The 11,410-nt window shown below is 39.6% G+C and overlaps 1 protein-coding gene across 6 annotated transcripts in view; it reads left to right on the top strand.

Moving 5' to 3' along the window:
• SPAST (spastin) overlaps positions 1 to 11,410 on the top strand; it is a 75,062-nt gene that overhangs the window by 19,040 nt on the left and 44,612 nt on the right. For 2 of the 6 annotated variants that reach the window (XM_066378572.1, XM_066378568.1), the window contains exons 2-3: positions 2,036 to 2,119; positions 5,205 to 5,288. In XM_066378572.1, coding sequence (XP_066234669.1) covers positions 2,036 to 2,119; positions 5,205 to 5,288 — 168 coding nt within the window. Of the gene's footprint in view, positions 1 to 2,032; positions 2,120 to 5,204; positions 5,289 to 11,410 lie in introns of all 6 variants that reach the window. The other 4 variants (XM_066378571.1, XM_066378567.1, XM_066378573.1 and 1 more) reach the window with 2 other exon arrangements.

Here is an 11,410-nt window from a genome sequence, read left to right as displayed (position 1 = left end):
TGAAAAGGAAGAAATTGACCTTTAACGAGAGTATGAATGGACCTAGAGGGTTATGCTGAGTGAAATAGCCAATCAGAGAAAGACAGATATCATACAATTTTGCTTTTATGTGGAATCTAATGAACAAAATAAACAAATTAGAAACAGACTCATAGATAAAGAGAATAGACCTGACAGATGTGGGTGATGGTGTGGGGGATGAAATCGGTGAAGGGATTAAGTGAAAAAAAAAACACCTCATAGGTCACTGGTTTAATAATCAAGAGTGGGCTCATCTGGCCTGATCTCAGGCTTGCCAGTTTGAGTGCAAGTCGCCCGCTTGAGCGTGGGATGATCAAACTGATACCTATGGTCACTGGCTTGAGCAAGGGGTCACTGGCTCAGCTTGAGCCCCCAGGTCAAAGCACATAGGAGAAGCATCAGTGAATGACTAAAAGTGATGCAACAAGTTGATGCTTCTTATCTCTTTCCCTTCCTCCTTCCCTCTCCAAAAAAAAAAAAAAGAGACAGACCTCATAGACACAGACATTAGTGTGGTGATTACCAGATAGAAGACGTGGGGTAGGAGCAAGTAGAAGAGGGCAAAGGAAGAATACATCGTGACAGAGAGAGACTAGAGTATGGGTATGAACACACAATACAATATACAGATGATTTATTATAGAATTGTACACTTGACAATTAACCAATATAATCCCAATAAATTTAATAAAAAAAAGTGCAAAAAGAACACTGAAATTTGCATTTAATTGTTATCACTTTACAGATATATATGCATTTGGTTATGCTGAATTTTTAGATTATGCTGAATTAATGTATGTGTTGGCGGAGGTGAATGAGAGTATGGGGGTATAAGTGGTGATGGGTGGAGACCTGAGTTGGGGTGGTAAACACACGATACAGTGTACAGATGATGTGTTATAGAATCGTACACTTAAAACCTGAGTAATTTTGTTAATCAGTATCACCCCAATAAATTCAATTAAAAGGAAAAATAGTAACCACCATAACAGCTTGGTACATAATTCTTTCAGGAGGTTCTTATGTTTATACAGATATGAAAAATAAATGTTTGAAAAAAAAGTAATCTTGTAAACCAGTCATTTGTTTCAAAGGAAATAGAAGCGTGTTACTGATTACCACATTTATAATTTCATGTACCAATTCTCATGATGCGATTATTTGTTAAATAAAAACTAAGTCTAGAAAGGAGACACCCAACAATGAATATATTGCATCTGAGTTGAATGCAATTAGATTCAGTAGTGCTCTTTTCCACTTATTATTATGTTTATATTTTAAAAACCTCTTATTTAAAATAAGTTTTCCGTAAATAAAATTTCCTTCCCTAGTACAGCATTTCAGTGATTATAAGCATCAATACCATGAGATTATTAATAAAGAACTCACAGCCTTAAAATTTGAGAAACATTGAAGTCTATTTTCCCCTTTTGGAGATTCACGTGTGTTAAGATGCTATAGATACTAAGAAGTCATAGTAATATTTCTCAAATTTATTTGATGACAATTCTCTTTTTTATGTATCACCAAATAACAACATGTTCTGGGAGATGTTCACTATATTTTTTATACTTTTTTTTTTGTATTTTTCAAAAGCTGGAAACGGGGAGAGACAGACAGACTCCTGCATGTGCCCGACCAGGATCCACCCGGCACGCCCACCAGGGGGCGACGTTCTGCCCACCAGGGGGCGATGCTCTGCCCCTCCAGGGCGTCCCTCTGTTGCGACCAGAGCCACTCTAGCGCCTGGGGCAGAGGCCAAGGAGCCATCCCCAGCGCCCGGGCCATCCCTGCTCCAATGGAGCCTCGCTGCGGGAGGGGAAGAGAGAGACAGAGAGGAAGGAGAGGGGGAGGGGTGGAGAAGCAGATGGGCGCTTCTCCTGTGTGCCCTGGCTGGGAATCGAACCCGGGACTTCTGCACACCAGGCCGACACTCTACCACTGAGCCAGACGGCCAGGGCCCTATTTTTTATACTTTTGATGTACACAAATAATTGTTTGTCTTTTAAAGCAGGACAAAAGGAGCAAGCTGTGGAATGGTATAAGAAAGGTATTGAAGAACTAGAAAAAGGAATAGCTGTAATAGTTACAGGACAAGGTAAGGTTATATTTACATTTGTTTAGGAGCTATCCCAAATTAAAAAAAAAAAATTGTTTATTGATTTTGGCAAGAGAGGAAGGGAGACAGAGACAGGAACAGTTCTGGAACTGTTCCTGTAGGTGCCCTGTTTGGGGATTGAACCAGCCACCTCTGTGCTTTGGGACAATGCTTGGTTGGTTAGAGTCCAGGGCAGGAATCATCCCAAATGTTATTCACATTATTGCCCTGATTTTAAATCCATTTGTCTTAATAAAAGTATTTAAAAGTTTTTAAAATGCTATCGTTAATGTTTATAGACTTACACTTAATGTGTCGTTACCTGTTATAAGAAGGAAGTTATAAGCAGAGATGCTCAAACTTGATTGCAAAAACAAGTATAGTCTACGGCCATACCAAACTGAACTCACCTGATCTTGTCTGATCTCAAAAGCAAAAATGAGTATGTTACTTATGTCCTCTTGGACCCACTGTTGGTGATGTTTTAGCCCTATGTTTAGCCATATTTTTGAAACCTGTCCTTTCTTCATTGAGGCAGGGAGGATTGGCTAATGCACAGGGTCCCCTTTGCAATTATATTGCTTGGTGACATATTAGAATACCAGCTGTAAATGTCTTATTTTGATCCATACTTGGCTTTTTAAAACCAAAGCAGTTATTCTTTATCTTTACTTTCCTATCACCTCAAATAAAAAAATAAGTCTAATATTGTCTTTAAATTTATAGATAACATTTCTTGCACACTTACTAAGCATCATTGTACATGCTTCATATGTATGATCTCTTAATTTTTACCACAACACCACACTTGGAGACTGCTGCTCTGACTGTTATTTTTCATATTAATAATCTTAGGTACCAAAAGTCAAGTAACTTGTCTAAGGCTTTGTAGCTAGCAAGTGCTGGAGTCAGGATTTGAACCCAGGCAGTCTAACTGCAGAGCCTGAATTATTATTTTTTTAAAATTCATTTTAAAGAGAAAGGAAGGGGGTAGAGAGAGAGAGGGAAACATCGATTTGTTGTTTTACTTTTTCATACAATTATTGATTGATTCTTATATGTGCCCTGAGCAGGGACTGAACCCACAACGTTGGTACATGGGGCTGATCCTTCCTAACCAACTGAAAGCTGCCTGGCCAGCCTCAATTTTTTTTCTTTTTTTTTTTTTAAATTTACATTTAGTGAGAGGAGGGGGAGGCAGAGACAGACTCCCTCATGCAACCCCACGGGAGCCACCCGGCAAGCCCACCAGGGGGCAATGCTCTGCCTATCTGGGGCCTTTGCTGTGTTGCAACTGGAGCCATTTTTTAGTGCCTGGGGCAGAAGCCATGAAGCCATTCTCAATGCCTGGGGCCAACTCGCTCTAATCAAGCCTTGGCTACAGTAGGGGAGCAGGAGGAGGAGCAGGAGGAGGAGGGGGGAGAGAGAGAGAGAGAGAAACGAGAGGGGGAGGGTTGGAGAAGCAGATGGTCGCTTCTTCTGTGTGCCCTGACCAGGAATTGAACCCAGGACATCCACATGCCGGGCCGACGCCCTACCACTGTGCCAACCAGCCAGGGTGAGCCTGAATTCTTAAATACTGTGCTGTGACTATTGTGTACTGCATGAGTACCACTATTAAAATAAGTAAAGTACTTCAGTTTATCATAGCTAAAATAATATGTATGCTAAAAATTTTAGCCTTGTGGATCAGTCCACCCAGTGGATGTTTGTTGTCTGGCTGGTTGATAATTTATATCAGCTAATCTCCAATAATTACAATGTATCCAATATTTTCCATGTTTTTTCTGTCCCCTTTTATTTTGACAACTGGTCTCATGTGTAAAAAGTAATTGTCACAGCAACAATGAGTTACTTGGAGACCAGATGAAATGCTCCAAGGGGCCGAGGGGAGGCAACAACCCCAGTCAGTACTGAAGGACTAAAGCCTTGCCCCCAGCCTTACTCAGATATTTATTAGCCAGTACAAATAACTCAAGGAAGCAGACAGAAAAAGTTTTTAGAGGAAGAAGTAAAGGAGACTAGGAACATGCTGACTTCTAATCTCTGTTCTGAGAGCCTAAACATTTCTTGTTGCCGAATCTTATCCTGCTGTTTTGCTGTTTCCAGCATGCACTGTTTCCAATATGGGTCAGAGAGGCCTCTGGACTTTCGTCTTCTCAGGGCTTTCACCCTGAGGTGCCTCTCTGTCTCTGATTGTTTACCCTAACTCTGCAAGTCTTCACAGCATATTCCTACAAGGAATAGAATAGAACAAGTAAATATCGGAGGTTGGGCATTTGAACCTTTCGTGAGTTGATGAGCATGACTTTATGAATTTTATACAAACTATCTTTCCTGTTCTTTATCAGTTGCATAGAAGAGTTTGAAGAAAATGAGTTGGCTATAAGAACAGTGTTTTACTGAATCAAAAACTACTTTTCCCGGGCTAGATGTTCAATTGGTTAGAGCATCTTCCCAATACAACAAAAGTTGCCAGTTCAATCTCTGGTTAGGGCATATACTGAAACAGATTGATGTTTCTGTCCCTCCATCTCTCTCCCTCTAAAATCAATCAATAAAGAAATATTTTTAACAACTTACAAGTTATTTTTAAAAATGCCTTCACTTATACCACTAAGAGAAAAAACAATGTCAATTAAACTATGACCCATTCTCTTATCACTTAGAATTTAAATTTTAAGCCTTATAGAGTTTGCTGTACTATTTTATGTAGACATAGTTATAATAGCAGAGTTACTATCTGTGACCAAAGTGATGCCTATACAGGCAGTGACAGGCTGTGTTTTGACTGCAGCCTGGCTGATGGTATTGGCACTGTTTGTAAAACACATCCCAATTTCAAAGTTTTTAAGTACAGGGAAGAAATGTGTCTCAGAATTCATGGACTACCACAGTAGGTCTGCAACCAGCATAAGGAACTGTAACTTAAGTTTTTTAATATAGTATTTGAAAATAATACTAATTTTTATAAATACTATGAATCCACATGAGATTAGATGGAATAATATTTTATCTTGAAGTGATATTAGTAGGGAAATGTAGATATTTTAGTTCTTTTATTTTCTGTTTTTTTTTCTTTCAGGTGAACAGTGTGAAAGAGCTAGACGTCTTCAAGCTAAAATGATGACTAATTTGGTTATGGCCAAGGATCGTTTACAACTTCTAGGTATCAATGAATTTTATAATTAGAATGAGATGTATCTGAAATGTGTGTTCAATGAAACTTTTAATGTAGATGGAAATAGGTGAATGATCTTGAAAATGTGATCTAGGCTTTTTTTCTTAACTTACAGAAAATCTCTAATATATAAAATAAAAGAGTATAATAATAATTATCCATCACTTAGTTTTAATTATTACCGATTCATGGTCAGTCTTGATTTATCTATCCCAGGGGTCCCCAAACTTTTTACACAGGGGGCCAGTTCACTGTCCCTCAGACCGTTGGAGGGCCGGACTATAAAAAAAACTATGAACAAATCCCTATGCACACTGCACATATCTTATTTTAAAGTAAGAAAACAAAACGGGAACAAATACAATATTTAAAATAAAGAACAAGTAAATTTAAATCAACAAACTGACCAGTATTTCAATGGGAACTATGCTCCTCTCACTGACCACCAATGAAAGAGGTGCCCCTTCCAGAAGTGCGGTGGGGGCCGGATAAATGGCCTCAGGGGGCCGCATGCAGCCCGCGGGCTGTAGTTTGGGGACCCCTGATCTATACAAAGGGCTTATAAACTACAGCCCACAAGCACCTCAGTTCACTGCCCATTTCTATAATACGCCACAGCTACTCTTACTTCTTTATATGTTGTCTGGATGCTTTCATGCTACAGTGACAGTTGAGTAGTTGATACAGAGCTCATATAATTTTCAAAAACTTTATTTTTTCTTCTTTTCCAAGTGAAATGAGGGGATATAGACAGACACCCACGTGCACCCCAACTGGGATCCACCCAGCAACTCCTGTCTGGGCTGATGCTTTGCTCATTTAAGGCCATGCTCATAACCAAGCTATTTTTAGGGCCTGAGGTCAAGGCTCCATGGAACCATCCTCAGTGCCCAGGGCCAATGCGCTTGAACCAATTGAGCCATAGCTACAGGGGGGGAAGAGAAAAAGCAAGAGAGAAAGGGGAGGTGGATAGGGGAGAAGCAGGTGGTTGCTTCTCCTTTGTGCCCTGACCAAGAATTGAACCGGGACATCCACATGCTTGTCTGACGCTCTACAACTGAATCAACTGGCCAGGGCCACAAAAACTTTTAAGATGTAGTTTTAAAAAAATATTTGAGCCTGACCAGGTGGTGTCGCAGTGAATAGAGCGTCTGACTAAGATGTGGAGGACCCAGGTTCGAGATGCCGAGGTCACCAGCTTGAGTGTGGGCTCATCTGGTTTGAGCCCAAGGTCGCTGGCTCGAGTAAGAGGTCATTCAGTCTGCTGTAGTCCTCCAGTGAAGGCACATATGAGAAATCAATCAATGAACAACTAAAGAGCCACAACGAAGAATTGATGTTTCACCTCTCTCTCCCTTCCTGTCTGTCCCTATCTGTCCCTCTGACTGTCTCTGTCTCTGCCACAAAAAAAAAAAAAGAAAAAAAAAAGAATATTTACAACCTGGCTCTTTACAGAAAAAGTTAGCCAACCCCTGTTCATATCCCTACCCATTTTCTCCCACTTACTATTTTGAAACAAATTCTGACACCTTTTTATATTATTTTAAGTATATCATATCTCTAAAAGATAAAGGTGCTTTGAAATCAAATCACCAAAATACCTTTATCACACCTAAAAATAACCATTCATTTCCTTTAATATTAAAAAAACCCTATAAATGGTCATGCTCTAAATATAATTTACATATAAAACCCAATTGGTATCTTATAATTGAACAATTCTTACTATTTTTTTATGATTGTTTAAATCAGGGTCTCAAGAAGATCCATGCGTGGCACCTGTGGGTGGTGTGGGAGAAGGAGTCAGCATAGGGACATTGGCAGCTGTCTCTCCAGCCCTCTCCCCAAGACCACCAACCCAGTTAAAAAAAAGGTTCATATTGTATATCTCTTTTAATTTATAAGTCCATATATTTTTCTTGGAATTTATTTGTCAATGAACCAGATCTTTGTCACATAGTGTTTTCTGTAGTCTAACTTGCTGTGTGCATCTCCATGGTATCTTTTAATATGTTCTTCTGTTCTTCCTGAAAAAGTGAAAGTTGAATATAGAGCCTTGATTGATATAAAAGCTAGGCATTAAAAAATTAATATTTTGGATGTTGTGTCTTGTCATCCTCAAAAGTGCTGTGTTTCCATTAGTGAAATATGTTACTTTTAAAAATAGGGGCTGGTATAGAATGTATCAACATATTCCTGTCTTCTGAGAACTCAGATAGATTGGGGTTATATAGATCAATGACAGTAAAAAAGAGCTGTGGACAAGTGCATAGTAGAGCATATTTGTATATTATGTGCTGGTTAGAAAAGGGGGTTTCAGAGGTGAGATGCTCAATCTAATTAGATTAGGAATCTAATTAGAATGGAGAATGATACTGGGAGCTCCCAGACAGACTGGTTTGAGAGGATGTAGTCTCTGTGATAAAGTTGGGATGAAATCATTTTTTTTTTCTTTTTTCCGAAGCTGGAAACAGGGAGACAGTCAGACAGACTCCCGCATGCGCCCGACCAGGATCCACCCGGCATGCCCACCAGAGGGCGATGTTATGCCCATCTGGGGCTTCGCTCTGTTGCATCCAGAGCCATTCTAGCACCTGAGGCAGAGGCCACAGAGCCATCCCCAGCGCCGGGGCCATCTTTGCTTCAGTGGAGCCTTGGCTGCGGGAGGGGAAGAGAGAGACAGAGAGGAAGGAGAGGGGGAGGGGTGGAGAAGTAGATGGGCGCTTCTCCTGTGTACCCTGGCCGGGAATCGAACCTGGGACTCCTGCATGCCAGGCCGACGCTCTACCACTGAGCCAACCGGCCAGGGCCTGGACGAAATCATATTATATATAGAAGTCCCCCCTTATTCACAGGGGATACCTTCCAAGATCCCCAGTGGATGCCTGAAACTGCAGATAGTACCAAACCCTATCTAAACTATTTTTTTCCTATGCATATGCACTTATGATAAAGTTTAATTTAAAAATTAATCACAGTAATAGATTAACAGCAAAATCTAATAAACAATTATAACAGTATACTGTAATAAAAGGTATGTTAATGTGATCTCTCAAAATATTTTATTGGACTGTACTCTCCTTTTCCTTTCAAGGAGGCACTTTAAGGGTTCTCTGGCATATCTGAATTGCCAGCGTCACTACTCTTGCCCCTTGGGGCCATTATTAAGTAAAATAAGTTACTTGAACACAAGCACTGCAGTACCTCAACTGTTGATCTGTTCATCAAGAGGGCTACTAAATGACCTAAGGGATAGGTAGCATATACAGCTTAGATGTTTTGGACAAAGGGATGATTCATGTCCCTATCAGGATGGAGCAAGTTGATGCGAGATTTTATCACTACTCAGAACTGTGCACAATTAAAAACTTATGAATTGTTTATTTCCAGAATTTTCCATTTAATATTTTCAGAGCTCAGTTGATCATGGTTAACTGAAACTGGAAAGTGAAACTGCGGATAAGGGGAGAGACTACTTTATCTTGAATTTAGTGACAGTGAACCTTAGAGCAAAGCTTAACTGTAAAACCTGCTATAGAAGAAAGATAATTTTGGCATCAGCCTCTTGGTATACATGGCAGCTTGTGGTTACCCTATCCCCCCCCCCCCCAAATTTAGCTTCATTCAGTGTTCATTCATTAAGTCCTTACTCTCCCAGTATAGGAATATAAACTGAATTTATTAACTCAGTAAATATTTTTTGGGTACTTACCATATTCTAGGCACTTAGGATAGTAGACAAGGATTTCTCCTTCACAGAGTGTATATTTCAGCAGGGGAAGGCTGACAGAAGGCATTAAACATAAAAATAATTATATACTGTATTAGAAGGTGATAAATATTTGGAAAAAATAAAAAGTAAAACACAGGGAGGTTATGGGTGGACGGGAGGTGGTTTGGATTTTTAGTTTTAAATAGGATGGTCAGGGTATGCCTCTTTGAGAAGTTGACATGAATTAGCCATGCAGGTATCTGAAAAAAGAAGGGTGCAGAGAGACATAAGAGCTGATGCAAAGCCTTAAGAAAGCACACCTGATAAGTTTAAAAAGCAACAAAGATGCCAGTGTGCCCCAGCAAGGAGAGTATGGTAGACCTGAGGTTAGAGGACTAATCAAGGTGGGCTTGTCACAATATGCAGGGCCTTATAAATCATTCTAAAGATTTGAGCTTTTACCATCTGGGGAGTGGGGAGAAGTTACAAGGATTTTTAGGAAAGGAATGACATAATCTGACAAATTTTAGAAGGGTCCCTCTGGCTACTGTGGTGCATGTAGGTTCTAATGGTATAACCACTGAGAGCAAGTAGGACCACTGTTGTAGTAAGCTAGGAGAAAAATAGAGGCTTGGACCAGGGTCATACCAGGAGAAATAGCAACAATTAGTTGTATCTGATTATATTTGTAGGTTGAGCAAACGGATTTACTGATAGTTTGGATTAGATGTTCCTCTCTTTCTTTTTTTTTTTTAATTTTTTATTTATTCATTTTAGAGAGGAGAGAGAGAAAGGGAAAGAGAGAGACAGAGAGGGAGGGAGAGAGAGAGGAGAGAAAGAGAGAGAGAAGGTGGGGAGGAGCTGGAAGCATCAACTCACATATGTGCCTTGACCAGGCAAGCCCAGGGTTTTGAACCGGCGACCTCAGCATTTCCAGGTCAACGCTTTATCCACTGTGCCACCACAGGTCAGGCCAGATGTTCCTCTCTTTAAGGCTCTCAGGATATAGTGGGGGAAGCAAATAGGTAAATCATGTCACTGCATGATGGAGTATACAGATATTTTGTAGGGGCGGGGAAATAGATGTTTAAGAAATCTTCCTGGAAGAAGTGAAGCCTAAAGAGATTTAAAAAGGTAAAAGTTTTTTACCTGACCGGTGGTGGCGCAATGGATAGAGCATCGACCCTGGATGCTGAGGTCCCTGGTTCAACACCCTGAGGTCACTGCCTTGAGTTCAAAGGTTGCTGGCTTAAAGCCCAAGGTCACTGGCTCTGCTTGAGCCCCTCCCTGGTCAGGGCATATATGAAAAGCAATCAATGAACAACTAAAATGAAGCAACTACAAGTTGATGCTTCTCATCTCTCTCCTCCCTTCTCTCTCTCTCTCTCTCTCCCTCTCAAATCAATAAAATTAAATAAAAATAAAATGATAAGTAAAAGTTTTAAAATAATGTTTGGGAGAAAGCTGGTTCAGGAAGAAATAACAGCATGAACAAAGACTCGGGCAAGAAACAGTATGAGTAGGGAAGAGTGCCTGGTAGAGATGTGAAGTTTGGATTACATGGATAGCTTTGTTATATAAAGGAGCCTGAGGGCTAATCTACGGGCAGTGGGTGACTGCTAAGAGGTTTTTAGCAGAACAGCTATATGGTAAGATTTTCCTTTTAAGTAGATGATTGTATGGGGATTGCATGTGAGGAGAATCAAGAAGCAAGGTGACTGTTTTAAGTTATTGATTATACAATGTTAATTATTCTAAAAAGGACCATTAAACTAAGTTTACATTCTTCAACAAAAATGAATAGGAGCAAAAAAAAAAAAAAAATGAATAGGAGCAGGTTCATGCTAAGTGTACTGCTATTTTGTATGTTTATTTTTCCATGCATATAAAACTAAACTCTACACATAAAAAAAAGAGTCCTAGGGCTTTTTATTTTTAGTTATTAGTTATCATAACTAAAGATTTAATTTCTGTTTATTTTTACTGTATAATGAATGTTTATGTGAACTTTTATTACCTTTCATTGAAGAGAGTGTTAATTGATAAAGAAGACATTTACAAATCAGTGTTTTTTCTAATTTATATCTTTTGCCAACACAAATGGTTTCTTTCTCAGTATGGTGATTTGAACAGTAGTATCATTGAGAAAAATCAGATGACCTACCTGTTAACTAACAACAACAAAAAAAACACCCCAGCTCAAGGTATATTGTATCAGGCAGTTCTAGGATACAAAAGCTGTGCAGTACTTTGTGCTTTGTGCAAAAAGGGTAGCTGCTATTTAACCTGTCCCAAAGGCATGTGTGGTGTACCATAAACCAAGCATGGCGCCTGCTTGTCTGTCCTTAGAAATGGAAGTTTAGGAGAGTTAGTATATATATGCTATATTTTTGTGTGT

The sequence above is a fragment of the Saccopteryx leptura genome, chromosome 3, assembly GCF_036850995.1.
Source record: "Saccopteryx leptura isolate mSacLep1 chromosome 3, mSacLep1_pri_phased_curated, whole genome shotgun sequence".
NCBI lineage: Eukaryota > Metazoa > Chordata > Mammalia > Chiroptera > Emballonuridae > Saccopteryx > Saccopteryx leptura.
This window is presented reverse-complemented; position numbering and strand designations above follow the sequence as displayed.